Raw genomic sequence first — 18529 nt, 5'->3', positions numbered from 1 at the left:
TCCACACAGCTATCTTTCCAGTATCAAGTTTTTGATGGCATTTTTTGTGCCTCAAGTGTTGATATACTTCATATGTTTAATGTTTTCTACCACAGTGCTGTCACTGCTTGTTTCATTTAGCAATCTTTTTCCTTTTATGAGCTTTTCAATAGCCTCCAGAAAATGTTTCTACCTTTCTGATATTTAATTTCTGTATTCTCTTTCTAAAATGTTTCCATGACATTGTTTAGCTGTTTTTACACATGGCTTCAATTTCTTACATTTTCCCTGTGCTCTCTCATTGAACTTGCTGATTTGTGTGCTTGGAAGTTTTGGTATATTTTCTTTTTCCCCATATTTTGATTATTTTCAAAACAGATTAAAAGCAGGATATAATTGAATATCATACTGAAAAGAAGGGAGTATAAGAAATTAAACACTCTTCTTTTCAGTATGATATTCAATTTTATTCTGCTGAAAACTAAACGGGAATCACTTCCTATTTCAAATCTCTTATATATACTCTTATACAAGAGACATTCTTGACCTAGTATGAAGATCTTGCTACCAACAATAACATTGTCATTGAGACTGTTATTTCTGTGTCTTCTCTCCATGTGAATTTGTGGACATTTTTATGTTGGAACATGGTGTTAGTAATAATTAGTTCATGTCATGAATAGAAATCTAGCAGAGGCTTACCATTATTATTAGCTTTGTTTTTCCCTCCAATTTTTCTCAAAACATTTCTGTATGTCTAGTATTCATTTCCTACTCTGCTGTTTAGTTTTCATCAACACAGCTTATCTTTTTATTATTAGTAGTATTTGTTTTTTATCAGCCTGCTGGTCCACTGACTCAAAATCTTCTCCACTTCTTCCTTAGTGAAAACCTCTTTGGAATCATAGAAATGACTACCATTGTCCAGTTCCCCATTTTGATGTTGCCAAAGACAATATCAAGTAAAGCCCAACTTTACTTGGTATTGTCTGATATTCAGTATTATTTCCTTTCTTTGAACATTATTGTCTGCATTTAATATTTAATATTTCTTATTTAGTAGAATCTCATTTGTTTTTGTCTTCTTTGTTTCACTTATATCAATTATGTCAACATTGTACTTCTGTGATGCTTCTACAGTTCCCACTTCTTTTCTATGGATACTTCTGATGTTTATGGTGCCTATCTTGCAATTCTGCTGATGTTGAGTTGGAGTTTGTTCCTGTGGCAGACCTTGCACTGTTTTCTGTGGTTCCTGATGAAAACAGCTGGGTTTTGTTTAACCAGGCAATGCTCCAGGTGGCTCGGAATTTCATTAAGTTATTTCATCATTTTGTTTTGATTATTTCACTAAATTCTAAATTGCCAGCCAATCCTCATTCATTCAGCATCCAGGTAAATACCAACTAATAGGGTATAAACACCAGAAAATGAGGTTTGGACATTAAGTCAGAAGTCCCAGTCTGTTCTCTGCATTTCTTAGAAGGCTATGTGGCAGTCTTTTCCAGTTTTCTAGCTTTAATTCTTTAGCAATCCCACACATAAAGATTCTTGTAGCTATTTAAATTCAGTTTTCAAACTGTAGTTTATGAAACTGTTTGGATTTGTCTCTAAGCTAAAGTGAAGAACTCAGTGAGTTTAATCAAGAATAACTATTTTTTCTATATAGCCAACTTGCACTATAGTGAACTTGTAAAAGACCATTTAAATAGTTTGCTGGATTGAATTAATTTCATTTATGGTGTCATTGAATGTTGACTGAATATATATTTGTCATTATTTTTTAGCAGAAAAGAGAATAAAGATAGTAATACAGTGTATGCAACATCTACTTTTTTCTTTTTCTTTTTTTTTTTTTGAAATATGATACAATTTTGCAGCTTCCCAAGTCAGCTTTCTATGCTGACTTACCCTTCAGCACGTGCCAAAGGGCTCATCATTTTGCTCTTTAATCCCCCCCCCCAGTAATACCAATTATCTTACTATTAAGTTATAGATGGCTCACTTATTTTGTTTTCAATGATATCATTTCACTCAACCAAAACTGGTTTATTATATATAGAGTTTTGTATTCAGTTACCATCAAGGAAATAAAGGAACTATCTTGCCCATGTGAGTCAATTATTATTATTATTATTACATGACACCTCCAGGGAGTCCAGAGACTCATCGAGGGAGGGCACCTACTCCACAACTCTCCATCTCCACCACTCAATCCACCAACTATAACGAACCGCAACTACTTTCATCATCTACACCAATGCCATCTACTGCTGACCACCAGCACTAGTATTTTCACAGACAATCACAAACATCAATGCCCATGGCAGGATTTGAAGCCGCACCCTTTTGACTGGACAGCAGATACTCTACTCACTTGGCCAATCAGGCCAGCACTCAATCTTCTGAAACACTTTTCTTGTGTTTACATAACTAATTAATTAATTAATTAATTAGTTATGTAAACACAAGTTATGTAAAATTAGTTATGTAAAATTAATTAATTAATTAATGTTGTTAGTAGGATTACTGACATAAAAGATTACTAGCTTCATTATTTATTTGCTTTTTTGCACCTTGATTTACTGAATATAAATATCATGATGTTACTTCTAGGATAGTAAATATTACGTGGACAGAAGATCAAAGATTTTAGTTGAATCAGGAGTTACAACTGCTTTGGTTGCACTGTCTAAAACTGAAAGTAAAAGTAGCAAAGAAATGATAGCCAGGTATTTATATATAGAGATAGCACACCTATATATATATATATATATATATATATATATATATATATATGCATTGAGGTTGTAAAACATATTTTTTAAAAAGAATTGAATGACATTAACAGAGCAAAGGAAAATGGTTTAATAGTATCACACGACTAGTTTCGGCTTTTTACAGCCTTTTTCAGGTATTTTCATAAAAGAAAAGAAAAAACATTAAACATTGAAGATAAAAAACTGCGAACAGCACAGGAAAGTCACTATACATATTTAACGTGAAAACATTGTAGTAAACGTATTCAAAGCTGTTCCTTCGTTGGCCACATTGTTGGTTGAGTGCATGCGTATAGCATCTCATGAGTGCCAGTATTTGATCACAGCTGCATAAGAGTCTGGGAAGTTGTAGCTTAAATTATTATTTAAATGTACAGGTTTGAGGATGATTTATCTAGATTCTACAATTTTTCTCTCCAATTCGTCATGGCAATGGAAAATGTTGATAGATCTATCCCAAAGGATTGTATGACTATGGTTTTCATCATCAGAATCAGCCGAACAAAGGATATGGCTGAATAAAGCACTGGCAAGTGTTCTCTTGTAAGTGATGTCCCTCCTGTGTTCCTCCGTTCGCAATTCAATAGACTTATCCATCTGGCCAAAGTAAGGAATGTCGCAGTCACACCATATCTTGTACACACTGGGATATTTTAGATTGTGATGGCTAAGCTTTGGACGGCTCACTAGACAGCAGATCTTAGGAAACAGAGTGAATAAAGTTCTAACGTTATATTTTTTGAGAACCTTGGCTAATTTTTGAGAGACTGAGCTTATGTATGGTATAGATATATTGCCTTCAGAACGGCGACTAGGAGGAATTAAAAAGGTATTTTTTAGTAATTTTTTGAGAATAACCATTCAGTATGAAAGTAGATCTAAGAAAATTGATTTCTTTATGAAGTTCATCTGGGTCCTCAAGAAGAGAGCGAGCTCTATGTCCCAAAGTAGAAATAATTCCAAGTTTCCGAGGTGGGAAATGATGGGACTGACTGTGGAGATATCTATTGGTGTGTGTAGGGGGTGCTTAAGGGTCAAAGCTGTATAACTGAGAGGAGACCTCCACATGGCCTTTAAAGGAATGCAGAGAACCGACCAGGGCTTCTGACCTGATGTCCAATCCTCACCTTCTCGTGATGCCCTGTTGGGTATCTACTTGGATACTGAACGGACGAGGATGGGCTGGCAATTTGGGATTTAGCCGACCAAATTGTATTCTTATTGGTTAAACCAAAATATAGAATGATGGTACAACATGACAAAATTTCATGCCAGCTGGGGCGTCGCCCGGTTAAACAAGGCCCCCGTTGTTTTCGCCAGGGAACAAGGGCGAACAGCGAAAAGTCAGCTACTGGAACAAATCTGAAAATAAATCCCAACTCAACATCACCAGAGTTAAAGATCGGTACCATCAACGTAAGAATCCTGAATGGCAAAGAAATGGAGCTAGCTGAGGAATTAGATAAGTACCAGATCGATATAATAGGGGTGACTGAAACAAAAAAGACCTAAACTGGTGAGATCTTTCTGAGCAATAAATACAAAATGTTATATTCAGGCAATGACAATCAAGGAAAAGAAGGAGTAGCCATAGTATTCAACACAAAATACGAGGCTAATCTTCTTGAATGGCAGTCAGTCTCAAGTAGAGTAATGTGGGCAAATATGAGAATGTGGAACTGGACAATGAGATTTATTTGTGCCTATGGTCCCACAGAAGGTTCTACTAAGGTAGAAGTGGAGGAATTTTTTGAGGCTTTAGAAAAAGCAACTGACACAATGAAAAAGGAAAAGTTGGTCCTTGTTGGTGATCTAAATAACGAAGTAGGAAATGATTGTGAGACATATAAAAGTATTTTGGGAAAATTTGGAGAAAAGAGCAAAGCTAATAATAATGGCAAATACCTGTTGGATTTCTGCTCAGGACATGGACTGGTTATTACTAACACCATGTTCCAACATAAAAATGTGCACAAATTCACATGGAGAGAAGAGGCTAGGAATAAGAAAAGTCTCATTGACTATGTTATTGTTGATAGTGATGTTTTCTCCCTGGTGCAGGACACCAGAGTGTACAGAGGATTTGAAATTGGAAGTGATCACTATTTAGTCTTGATCAGGATAAAATTGAATTTCATATTGAAAAGAATGAAAAGAATAAAAAGAATGTAAGAAAGTTTTAAAGCGAATAAAAGTTGAGCAGCTCTCAGATGTGAGCTGTAGACTAAAATACACAAAGATTATTGAAGAAAAAATGAGAGTTTGAGAACATGAATCAAACCTTGGAGATTCAGTGGGAAACTCTGAAGAAAACATTGATTGATTCTGCCAGAGAGGCATGTGGTGAGGCTGTCTGTAAGGATAAAAAAATCAGAACTCCCTGGTGGACACAGGAAGTTGAAGAGGCAGTGAAGGAAAAGAAGAAAGCATACCAAAAGTTCCTGTCAAATAAGTCAGCTTGTGCTCTTAGAGAATATAGAGACAAATGCAAGAATGCTAAGCACTGTGTAAAACTAGCTAAACAAAAGTTATGGGAGGACTTTGCCAAGAATATAGAAAATAAATATCAAGAAGGTGGCAAAATATTCTGGAGGTTGTTGAAGAAGCTTAAGAATGGAGGAAAGAGTGCTATAAAAGGAATTAGAGATGATAAAGGTGACATGAAAATGGGAGAAAAAGATATCCTTGAAGTATGGAGTAATTACTTTGAAAAACTGCTAAATGAAACAAGCAGTGATGACAGCACAGTGGTAAAAAATACTGACCAGGCATGCAGTCAGGAATACATATCCATACTTGAAGTAGAAAAAGCCATCAAAGGCTTGAAATGTGGAAAGGCAGCAGGAGTAGATGATATTCGACCAGAAATGCTGAAGTATGGTGGTATAAGAGTCTTACAGTGGCTGCACTGCATAGTTCAGAAAGCCTGGACAGAGGGACGAATTCCCGATGATTGGAGTAGAGCTCTCATAGTACCCATATATAAAAAGGGAAATAAAACTGCATGTGAGAATTACAGAGGTATTTCCCTACTGAGTGTTCCTGGCAAGATCTATGCAAGTATACTTGAGAAACGGTTGAGAAGAATTGTGGAAGAAAAGCTTGGTGAAGAACAAGCTGGATTCAGGCCAAATAGAGGCTGTCAGGATCAGATCTTCACTTTACGACAAATAGTCGAGAAAGCATGGAAATATAACAAAGATCTGTATTTAAGTTTTGTCGATCTGGAAAAGGCATATGACAAGGTGCCAAGAGAGAAGCTATTCAATACGCTGCAGTTATATGGTGTCAATGGGGCATTATATCAAGCAATACTTAGTCTTTATTTGAGTTGTAAGTCAGCAGTTAGAATTGAAGGAAGTACAGGAAGATGGTTTAATGTTAAATCTGGTGTGAGACAAGGATGTACATTATCCCCTCTGTTATTCATTATCTATATGGATCACATTATGAAGGAAAGTGGTATTAAACATGATATCAAAATTGGAGATGTTAATGTCAGCTCTTTGCTTTATGCAGATGATGTTATACTTCTAAATAAATCCGCTACAAGTCTGCAAGATTCTCTGACTAAATTGAATAGCTGTTGTAATAGATATGGTATGAAGGTCAGCAATAAAAAGACAAAGACAATGAAAATAGGCAGAATCATTGAAAATATCAACTGTGTTGTGAATGGAGAACCTGTGGAACAAGTAAAACATTTCAGCTATTTAGGCACGATTTTTACTGAAGATGGTAAATTAAATATAGAAATAGACAACAGAATCAGCAAAGCTGGTATGGTGGGAAGTCAATTGAATAAATTCATATAGAATAAGAGAGAAATTAGTCGCAACACTAAATTAGCTGTATACAAGACAGTGTTCAAACCAGTTTTAACTTATGGATCTGAGAGCTGGGTCAGAAGTAAAACACTTGACCAAAGACTAGAGACCGCAGATATGAGAGTCCTGAGAAAGATTATAGGCATGAACAGATGGCATCAATGGCAATATCATATTAAAAATGAGGATATTAGGAAAGAACTTGACATTGTCAGCATCCAGGAATGCATTAGCAAAGCTAATCTCAAGTGGTATGGTCACTTAAACAGAATGGGCGAGGAAAGATTAGCAAAACAAGTGTTCTCTGCCAATCCAATAATAGTATCAACCTATCTGTATACCGAAAACCTACAAATACTGGACGTTACCTCCATTTCAACTCAGCTCATCACATAGCTCAGAAACTCAGCATTATCCATAGTCTCAAGAAAAGAGCTATACAGTATACGACAGACAAGGATGACCTACTAACAGAATTAACCACAATATCCAGAGAACTTTCTTTAAATGGTTACCCTAAAAGACTCTATAACAAGATTCTATTTACTGATATACCACATCGAGAATGTGATGACGTCCAATACATCAGTACAATTACAATTCCTTTTGTCAACAACCTTTCCAAAAAATTAGCTAACCTTTTAAAACCATACAAGATCAGAGTGGCATTCAAACCAATCAATACTATTCGGAAATTTTTAAGATCACCGAAAGATCCTCACCCATTCTACAAATACTCTGGAGTATATAATATTCCTTGCTCATGTGGTATTAGTTACGTAGGTCAGGCATCTAGAAGCTTCGAAACGAGAAAGAAAGAACACATAGGATATGTCAGAAATAACAGACAAGACATTTCAGGCCTTTCATGCCACTTTGCCTCTACTAACCATCACATTGAGTGGGATAAGAGCCTTATGCCATACATAGAAGATAACTACCATTCAAGAACCTTTAAAGAAGCAGCTACAGTCGCCCGTAAAACTGAAAACCTAAACAAGAATCAAGGTCTAATTTTACCAGAAATTTGGAAAACTTTTGTCAGATCATTAAACATCAAAGAAATGAACTTTCATAACAATTACGTCATGAGTCATCACGAATAAATCACGTTAACGAGACACGCACATTGTCACGCACAATACCAATTTTTGTATGATTTAGAACCATCGGTTATAACCTAGTCTGTAACCTTCATTTTGTGCTTACTGATTTGTATTCCCTGAGGATGCCAATAGAAACAGATTGGCGAAACATGTAGGAGGATAAAAATAAAGCTACTTGATAAAGATTTTATAAAAAAGTGTAATAGTCTTATAACATTAGAACTTTATTCACTCTGCTTCCTAAGATCCACTCTCTAGTGGGCCGTCCAAAGCCTAGCCATTACAATCTAAAACATCCCAGTGTGTACAAGATATGGTGTGACTGTGACATTCCTTACTTTGGCCAGATGGATAAGTCTATTGAATTGCGTATGGAGGAGCACAGGAGGGACATCGCTTACAAGAGAACACTTGCCAGTGCTTTATCCAGCCATATCCTTTCTTCCGCCGATTCTGATTATGAAAACCATAGTCATATAATCATAACAATTACGTCATGAGTCATCACGAATAAATCACGTTAACGAGACACGCACATTGTCACGCACAATACCAATTTTTGTATGATTTAGAACCATCGGTTATAACCTAGTCTGTAACCTTCATTTTGTGCTTACTGATTTGTATTCCCTGAGGATGCCAATAGAAACAGATTGGCGAAACATGTAGGAGGATAAAAATAAAGCTACTTGATAAAGATTTTATAAAAAAGTGTAATAGTCTTATAACATTAGAACTTTATTCACTCTGCTTCCTAAGATCCACTCTCTAGTGGGCCGTCCAAAGCCTAGCCATTACAATCTAAAACATCCCAGTGTGTACAAGATATGGTGTGACTGTGACATTCCTTACTTTGGCCAGATGGATAAGTCTATTGAATTGCGTATGGAGGAGCACAGGAGGGACATCGCTTACAAGAGAACACTTGCCAGTGCTTTATCCAGCCATATCCTTTCTTCCGCCGATTCTGATTATGAAAACCATAGTCATATAATCCTTTGTGATAGATCTAACAACATTTTCCATTGCCATGACGAATTGTAGAGAAAAATTGTAGAATCTAGATAAATCATCCTCAACCCTGTACATTTAAATAATAATTTAAGCTACAACCTCCCAGACTGTCATGCTGCTGTGATCAAATACTGGCGCTCACGAGATGTTATACGCATGCACTCAACCAATGAAGGAACAGCTTTGAATACGTTTACTACAACGTTTTCACATTGAATATGTATAGTGACATTCCTGTGCTGTTCGCAGTTTTTTATCTTCAATGTTTAATATTTTTTCTTTTCTTTTATGAAAACACCTGAAGAAGGCTGTAAAAAGCTGAAACTAGTCATGTGATACTATTAAACCATTTTCCTTTGCTCTCAGTTTGTCATTCCGTTCTTTTTAATATATATATATATACATATATATATACACACACATACAGTATATATAAAATCAGGTGATAAAACAATTTATGGCAGTTTTATGTAATAATAAATATAAATAAATAAACAAAAAATTTTATTAGTTAAATTACATGTCCTCCCAAACTGTAACCCTTTTCTAGCAAGATATGCAAGTTTTTAAACACACTGCTCCTATAAAACTCTTGATATTTAGAAGCAAAGAAATCATTCACCTCAGTATCCAATGCATGCTTATTCATAGTTATTTGTTGGACACAAAATTATTGAGGGTGGGATGGAATTTCTCAGTTAGGTTGTAAAGTTTACCTTGGATATTACCACATTATGTGAGCCCTATGCATTGTTCTGAAGGAATCATCATCTTTATAATTATTCAGTGCAGATGTTTTTTGAAGTACTGGTTCATGTACCTGTAGTTATGTTGAGTTTGAGTTGATGCAGATAGAGCTTGGTTTGGTTTGAGGTTTAATGGTGCAAGTACAGCAGAGGTCATACCAACAGAACATGTCTCAGCAGTACAAGATATTGAATAAAAGGCATAAACAAGTATAAACATCTGTGTAGGTAAAACAAATGTAGAAGGTGTATAAAACCAAATGTAAAAGTTGTATAAAAACATCATCAAATTCCACTTATGTACCCTCAAGGGGTATTCAGACTGTTATGACAGTGTAACATTAACTTTATATTATTACTAATCTCCTATCAACAGTTTTTTTCCAAATTTTCTTTGGAGTGCTGACAAGTCTGTTACTTGTCAGCACTCTAATATTCTGATATCTAGCATTTCTTTCTTCTAAGGTACTTCTGATGGAATCAATCCACCTAGACCTTTGTCTTCCTCTGGAATTTTTTCTGCCAACATTCCATCAAACACCTGTTTTGCTAACCTTTCCTCACACATTCTATTTAAGTGACCATACCATCTTAGATTAGCTGTGCTCACACATTATTGAAGGCAAACAGTATCAAGTTCCTTCCTATTGTCTTCATTTTTACTTTAATTCTGCCATTGATGTCATCTGAACTGTTCAGGCCTCTAATTTTTCTAAGAACTCTCATATCTGTGGTCTCTAATCTTTGATCAAGTGCTTTATTTCTAACCCAACTTTCAGATCCATAACTTAAAACTGGTTTCAACACTGTCGTATATACTGCAAGTTTAGTGTTTTGACTAATTTCTCTCTTATTCCATATAAATTTATTCAACTGGCTCCCCACCATGCCAGCTTATATAAATGATGAATAATAGTTCAACATAATGTACATCCTTATCCCTGATTTTACTTCAAACCATCTTCCTGTATTTCATTCAATTCTATCTATTGACTTACATCTTAAATATAGATTATTCATTTAAATGTTATCTATTTAAATATAGATTCTATTTATCCAATATAATTGTAGTGTTTTGAAAGGGCATAGAACAAGGTGCACTATGCCTTTTCCAGGTCTACAAAACTTGAATACAGATACGTGTCATAATCCCATGATTTCTCAACTATCCTGAATCCAGCCTGTTCTTCTTCCAGTTTTTCTTCTGCAGTTCTTTGTCATCCTCTTTTCAAGTACCTGCCTAAATCTTACCTGGAACAATTAGTAGAGAAATTCCTTTGTAATTCTCACATTCAGCTTTATTCTCTTTTTGATAGATGGGTACTATGAGAGCCTTACTCCACTTATCTGGAATTCGATCTTCTGACCAGGCCCTCTGAATTATGCAGTGTATCTCAAAGGAATTTTGCTGAGCATTTCTGATCCAATATCATATTTTCCAGCTGCCTTTCCACATTTCAAGTTTTTGATGGCCTTTTCTACCTGAAATATTGATATGCACTCCTGTTTTTGCATTTCTCTTTTTTTTTTTTTTTTTACTGTGGTTTTGTTGCTGCTTGTTTCATTTAACAGTCTTTCAAAGTAATTACTCCACACATTTAAATATCCTTATCTTCAGTTTTCATGTTACCTTTATCATCGTTGATTTCTTTTACAGTACTCTTTCCTCCATTTCTGAGCTTTTTCAATGGCCTCCAGAACATTTTGCCACCTACCTGATATTTACCTTCTGCATTCTTACTGAAGTCTTTCCACTACTTTTGTTTAGCTATTTTCACACATAACTTATCTCTCTCTTACATTTTTCTCTGTATTTCTTTTAGAGCATCTCTTGATTTATTTGCTGGGAACTTTTGGTATGCTTTCTTCTTTTCCAGCACTGCTTCTTTAGCTTCTTGTGTCCACGTCATTCTTATTTTTCTATTCTTGTAGACCATATGCTTCCCTAGCTGAATCAATCTATGTTTTCTTCAGAATTTGCCACTAAGAAAGGTTTGATTCTTTTTTTTTGAACTGTTTTATTCTTTCTTCAATCCAGTAATGTTTGTATAGTTGAGTCTAAAGTTCTAAACCTCTAGAAGCTGCTCTTTAAATCTTTTTTATGTACTGTTCTTTTTAATGTGCTATTCAGTTTTATTCTACTTAAAACTAAGTGATGGTCACTTCCAATTTCAAATCCTCTGTGCACTCTTGTATCCTGAAACTGCATGAAGATATCACTATCAATAATATCATAGTCAATGAGAAGTAGTCAGCCATAGCATGTGTAGTATTTGGGATTAATTAACTTTCTGTTTCATCTTGGTACTTTTGGCTTTTAGCATTTGTGAGTGCATTGAATTTGTTATGCAAGTTGCTTTTTATTGTTTTTTTTTTGTTTTTGTTTTTATTGTTTTTTTTCCATCCTCCAGATAAGGTATCAATATGTGAGGTCGACATCAAAAATTGGCAGTTCTACTCCACAACAAATGCAAGAGCGATTCTATTTAGACATTTTGAAGCTCACGTTGTCATTTTAAAGTTTCAGTGAAGAGTCGTATTTTATCATTCTGTGATAGTTGCTGTTTTACAGATTTATTCTGTGAAAGACTTATTTAATAAACTGAAGGTTTCACATTTACAATAATAATAAAGCTTGATTTTTGTTTATAAAGTAGACAATAAGATTTTTAATTTAAGATTTCTGAATAAATATTCAGGGAATCTATAGCTCTGTGTGGTAATGCCTAGGAAAACAAATTTGCTTTTGTTTACAAGACAGGTTTGTGCCCTGTCCAGGAGTCAGAAACTTTTTTTTTATTTTGTTTTTAATAAATGGTAGTTCAGCTGAAGGTGAGTGAGTTGGCCTAATGCTGAAGTGGAAGGATTGTTCATTCTACTAAACTAGAATAGTGAGAGAATACATCACAGTTAATGGACATTGCTGTGATATTGGCCTCATGGCCTTAATTCCTTTGGAGGTGATTCCAACCAAACCAAATGATTTTGGTACATATGGCAATTTATTTTTTGCTGTCATTAGTAAAATGTTCAGTAAAGTTGAATTGATCTGTTTTTATTGTGTTTTAAAATTGTTCATAGTGCAGTATGTGTTTATGATCAAGTTGAATGTCAGAATATAAATAAAATAAAAAAAAAGTCATTTTTCCTGGATGATCTGATCCTTTATTTTGACTTTGAGAATGGATAATGTTCTGTTCGTAATACACATTATGTCAGTGATCAGAGTATTTCTCTCTCTCGGAACTATACAATATTTACTGCTTTTATGTTGGGAAAAAAAAAATTAAAAAAAAAAAAAATATATATATATATATATATATATATATATACACATACACACAGGGGGTGCATAAGGGTCAAAGCTGTATAACTGAGTGGAGATCTCCATAAAGTTTTAAAGGAATATGGAGAACCAACCAGGGCTTCTGACCTAATGTCCAATCCTCACCTCTTTTTTTTTTTTGTGGCACTCCCCGTTCAGTATCTACCTGGATACTGAACAAGGAGGATGGGCAGGAAGTTTGGGATTTAGCCAACCAAATTGTATTCTTATGCTTAAACCACAATATAAAATGATGGTATACAGCATGACAAAATTTCATGCTGGCTGGGGTGTTGCCCGGTTAAACAAGGTCCCCATTGTTTTCACCAGGGAACCAGAGTGAATAGCAAAAAAGTCAACTACTGGAACAAATCCTGAAACACACCTGAACTCAACATCACCAGAGTTCAAGATTGGTACTATCAATATAAGAAGTCTGAATGGTAAAGAAATGGAGCTGGCTGAGGAATTGGATAGGTACAAGATTGATATAATAGGGGTGACTGAAACAAGCAAAAAAAAAATACAAAAATTGGTGAGATCTTTCTAAGCAATAAATACAAAATATTATATTCAGGCAATAACAATCAGGGAAAAGGAGTAGTGATATCAAGTAGAGTGATGTGGGCAAATATGAGAATGGGGAACTTGACAATGAGACTTATTTGTGCCTATGGTCCCACAGAAGGTTCTATTAAGGCAGAAGTGGGGGAATTTTTTGAGGCTTTAGAGAAAGCAACTGACACAATGAAAAAGGAAAGGTTGGTCCTTGTTAGAGATCTAAATAGAGAGTAGGAAATGATTGTCAGACATACAGAAATATTTTGGGAAAATTTGGAGAAAAGAGCAAAGCTAATAATAATGGCAAACACCTGTTGGATTTCTGCTCAGGACATGGACTGGTTATTACTAACACAATGTTCCATCATAAAAATGTACACAAATTCACATGGAGAGAAGAGGCAAAGAATAAGAGAAGTCTCATTGACTGTTATGTAATAGTGATGTTTTCTCCCTGGTACAGGACACCAGAGTGTACAGAGGATTTGAAATTGGAAGTGATCACCATTCAGTCTTGAGCAGGATAAAATTGAATTTCATATTGAAAAGAATAACATGTAAGAAAGACACTCCTTACCCATGTTGCGAAGCGTATAGCCACTTGGCCAACCTCATGGACATTTACTTCGAAAAATTGCTAAATGAAACAATCAGTGACATCACAGTAGTAAAAAAATACTCAACAGGCATGCGATCAGGAATACAGATCGATACTTGAAGTAGAAAAAGCCATCAAAAGCCTGAAATGTGGAAAAGAAGCTGAAGAAGATGATATTCAACCAGAAATGCTCAGATCCTGTCCAGGCCTCCTGAGCTATGCAGTGCATAGTTCAGAAGGACTGACAGAGGGACGAATTCCAGATGATTGGAGTATAGCTCTCATAGTACCCATACACACACACACACACACACACACACACACACACACACACAATGACAAAGAAATTAGCACACCAAGAAGGAAGCATAGGATTCAATTGAAATTTTATTGGTGTAATCATACAGGTGAGTGATGCACATGATGGCAAAAACAGAGCTGAAGGACAATTACAAAGGAATCTGTAGTATGCAATCCGGTCATCATCAATAGCGCACGTTACATGCTGCAATACGGTCTGGCATGGTGGCGAACAGATGCCTGGTGTTGTCCTGCAGCACATTGGCCTACACGTGTTGGACACTGTGCTCCAAATCCTGGATATTGCGGCACGGTGGGAGCTGGCATTTCAGCTGCTCTCAAACATGCTCTATAGGGAACAAGTCCGGGGAGCGGACAGGCCATAGAAGTGTCTGTACATGACATAAGCAGGCCTCGGCAACCCAAGCCGTGTGTGAACAGGCATTATCCTGCTGGTATAGCGCTCCTGGTATCCCGGCCAGGACTGGGAGAACATGGGCCATAGGATGTCGTCCACATACTGCTGCCACTTACCACTACGAGAAGGTGATTGGCTATCATAGGCTATGGCTCCCCAGATCATAATGCCTGCAGTGTGGGAGGTGTGGCGCTCGATATCGAGGTATTATTGTGTCCTTGACCAGGAGTTCCTCCACACCCGGACATGATGATCATCTGTCTCCAAGACGAAGCGGCACTCGCTGAAGACCACACATCGCCAGTCTGTGGTGTTCAACGTCGGTCTCGCCTGGCACCACTGCAAATGGAGTCGGCGGTGTTAATGGGAGCACACGTAAGGGGCGCTAGGATCGTAGATTCGCCTCCACAAGGTGTCGGGAAATGTTCGTGGGCACACAGGAGCCCCTGCATCTGCCTGTATAGTGGACCGGGTCACCTTGGGATCCCTCCGTGCTTGCCGCACAACCCGTCGAAGTGCCGCTCTGCCATGTGGCAGTGCCGGAACGTGTCCACAGCTCCCAACACTGTCAGACAGTATGGTGAACGGTTCATGTGCACGCCTATACAGCAGACCAACCATCCTCCTGTTTTCAGGCCAATGATCATGCTCTGTCAAAGTCCATAAGTTGCTTAAATCGACGTCTCTGGCGTGTATCTGGCATTATTGTCACTCTGTATTCTAGCTTGCGCCGGCCAGTGCTTTTCGCTTTAATCGACTACACACCGGCTTTATAAGGCTGCTGATTCATGCTTACAGCACCACTGCAGGGTGTGTGGGCATGCGCAATCGCACCAAACTTGGATCATTTGCATACCACCCCACACCCTAGCTATTTGCTTAGTTTTGCCGTTGTACCATGTTTTCTTCCAGGTGCGCTAATTTCTTTGTCCATGTGTGTATAAAAAGGGAAATAAAACTGAATGTGTTAATTACAGAGGTATTTCCCTACTGAGTGTTCCTGGTAAGATTTATGCAAATATACTTAAGAAACAGTTGAGAAGGATTGTATGGAAGGGAAGCTTGGTGAAGAACAAGCTGCATTCAGGCCATATGGAGGCTGTCAGGATCAGATTTTCACTTTATGACAAATTGTTGAGAAATCATGGAAATATATAAGAAAGATCTGTAAGTTTTGTAGATCTGGAAAAGGCATATGACAAGGTGTCAAGAGAGAAGCTATTCAAAATGCTACAGTTATATTGTGTCAATGGGGCATTATATCAAGCAATACTTAGTCTTTGTTTGAGTTGTAAGTCATCAGTTAGAATTGAAGTACAGGAAGATGGTTTAATGTTAAATCTGGTGTCAGAGAAGGATGTATATTATCCCCTCTGTTATTCATTATCTATATGGATCACATTATGAAGGAAAGTGGTATTAAACCTGATATATTAAACCTCGTAAAGTAAAGAGTTGTTAATCTCAACTCTTTACTTTACGAGGGTTGTTTGATAAGTCCATGCAAAAATGAAGAAAACATAATTTTTTTAGGACAAACATTTATTTTTCAACATAGTCTCCTTTGAGGAGACTTTGTTGAAAAATACACTTAGTCCAATGACTAAGTGTGTTTTTTGATCCCGTCCATATAGTATAATTTATCAAACTCTTCAAAATAGGCAGTTGTTTCGGCAATCACCTCATCGTTTGATAAAAAAAATCTCTTTCCTGCCAGCCTTTTTTTTTTTTCATGTTTGGAAACAGATAGTAGTCCGAGGGAGCCAAACCTGGAGTGGGGGAGGAGGACTCCGTAGCGTAAATCGAACAATTTTGTAGTCACAATTGCAGAAGAGTGAGCGGGTGCGTTCTCGTGGTGAAAAGGAATCTTCTTTTTCACCAAATTTTGTCGTTTTTCCTTTATTTTATTATTTAAACGATCCAGCAAAGACACATAATACACTCCGGTAATTGTTTTGTCCTTTTCCAAGAAGTCTATGAATATTATGCCACAAGCATCTCAGAAGACGGTAGCCATGACCTGTCCTCCTGAAGGAACGGTTTTCGCTTTCTTGGTGCAGATTCCCCTCTTGCAACCCATTGTTTTGACTCTTCCTTGATCTCAGGCTGGTAGTGATGAATGAATCTATGTTTTGTCCACTGTTACAAAACGACACAAAAATTCCTCAGGATTCCATTGAAACAGCTTTAAGCTGTCCTTGCAACAGTTCACCCATTGACGCTTTTGATCCAGTGTGAGCAAATGTGGCACCCATCTTGCAGATAGTTTTCTCATATGTAAATATTCATGTAAAATATTATGTATGCGGTCATTTGAGATGCCCACAGCCTTAGCAATTTCACGTACCTTCGCTCTTCTATCATCCATCACCGTATCATGGATTTTTTCAATAATTTCTGGAGTAGTGACCTCAACGGGGCATCCGGAATATTCAGCGTCACTTGTAGTCATATGGCCACTTCGAAAGTTATTAAACCACTTATCAACCGTTATAATTGAAAATGCAGACTCACCATAATGTTTATCAAGCTTAGCTTTCGTTTCCTGAGCCATTTTGCCTTTCAGAAAGTAATGTTTAATCACTACACAAAATTCTTTCTTATCCATTTTTCACAAATCATGGTACTTGATCGATTCAAATGAACACCAAACACAGAGTAATAGATCTATCTGACTGAAACTTAGTGTGTTATTCTCCAACAGTTGCCAGTAACTAAAAATAACCTTGATACATACTGGTGGTGCCATCTCTTAGTCTTTGCACGGACTTATCGAACAGCCCTATACGGATGATGTTATACTTCTAAATAAATACAGTACAAGTGTTCAAGATTTCCTGACTAAATTGAAGAACTGTTGTAATAGATATGGTATGAAGGTCAGCAATAACAAGACAAAGACAATGAAAATAGGCAGAAGCATTGAAAATATCAACTGCATTTTGAATGGAGAACCTATAGAACCAGTAAAACATTTCAGACACTATTTTTAGTGATGTTGGTAAATTAAATATGGAAATAGACAACAGAATCAACAAAGCTGGTATGGTAAGAAGTCAGTTGAATAAATTCATGTGGAATGAGAGAGAAATTAGTCGGAACACTAAATTAGCTGTATACAAGACAGTGTTCAAACCAGTTTTAACTTATGGATCTGAGAGCTGGGTCAGAAGTAAAACACTTGACCAAAGACTATAGACTGCAGATATGAGAGTGCTGAGAAAGATTAGGGTCATGAACAGATGGCATCAATGTCAATATCATATTAAAAATGAGGATATTAGTAAAGAACCTGACATTGTTACCATCCAGCAATGTGTTATTGTTATTATTATTCCTGATACCTCCAAGGAGTCCGAAGACTCATCGCGGGAGGACACCTACAACTGTCTCAACCACTACACCGAACCTCTACTACGAATCATCTCCATCAACGCCATCTATCCCCACCACCACCACCACAACTAGTATTTTTTGTCTGTAAATTGCGTGTGTTCTGAAGGGCTGATTTGTCTGTATGCGGGATGAAAAACAGAGTTTCCAGGAGAAAAAAAATCCTGCTACCTCCGTATGAGATCGGCTAACTCGCCTTCGATTGAAATCGTCCAGATAAAGATTCCTCCCATCATGACAAGAATCAAACTTAGGCCTATTCCAGTCGAAGGGCACAATATACCGTCATTCTTCCAGTTGCGCTACGGAGGCTATATAAAGATATAGCCTCCATATGTGTTAGCAGAGCTAATCTCAGATGGTATGGTCACTTAAACAGAATGGGATAGGAAAGATTAGCAAAACAAGTGTTCTCTGCCAGGTTGGCAGGAAAAAGACCAAGATATAGGTGGATTGATACAGTAAAAAATACCTTAGAAGAC

General features: G+C 36.7%; 1 protein-coding gene across 2 annotated transcripts in view; it reads left to right on the top strand.

The window, feature by feature from the left end:
* unc-45 (unc-45 myosin chaperone) overlaps positions 1 to 18529 on the top strand; it is a 368157-nt gene that overhangs the window by 241112 nt on the left and 108516 nt on the right. For both annotated transcript variants that reach the window (XM_090393271.1, XM_090393270.1), the window contains exon 15: positions 2596 to 2711. In XM_090393271.1, coding sequence (XP_090249397.1) covers positions 2596 to 2711 — 116 coding nt within the window. The remainder of the gene's footprint in view (positions 1 to 2595; positions 2712 to 18529) is intronic.

The sequence above is a fragment of the Typopeltis vanoorti genome, chromosome 5 (assembly GCF_054136105.1).
Source record: "Typopeltis vanoorti isolate ZY-2024b chromosome 5, IOZ_Tvanoo_1.0, whole genome shotgun sequence".
NCBI classification, from domain to species: Eukaryota; Metazoa; Arthropoda; class Arachnida; order Uropygi; family Thelyphonidae; genus Typopeltis; species Typopeltis vanoorti.
This window is presented reverse-complemented; position numbering and strand designations above follow the sequence as displayed.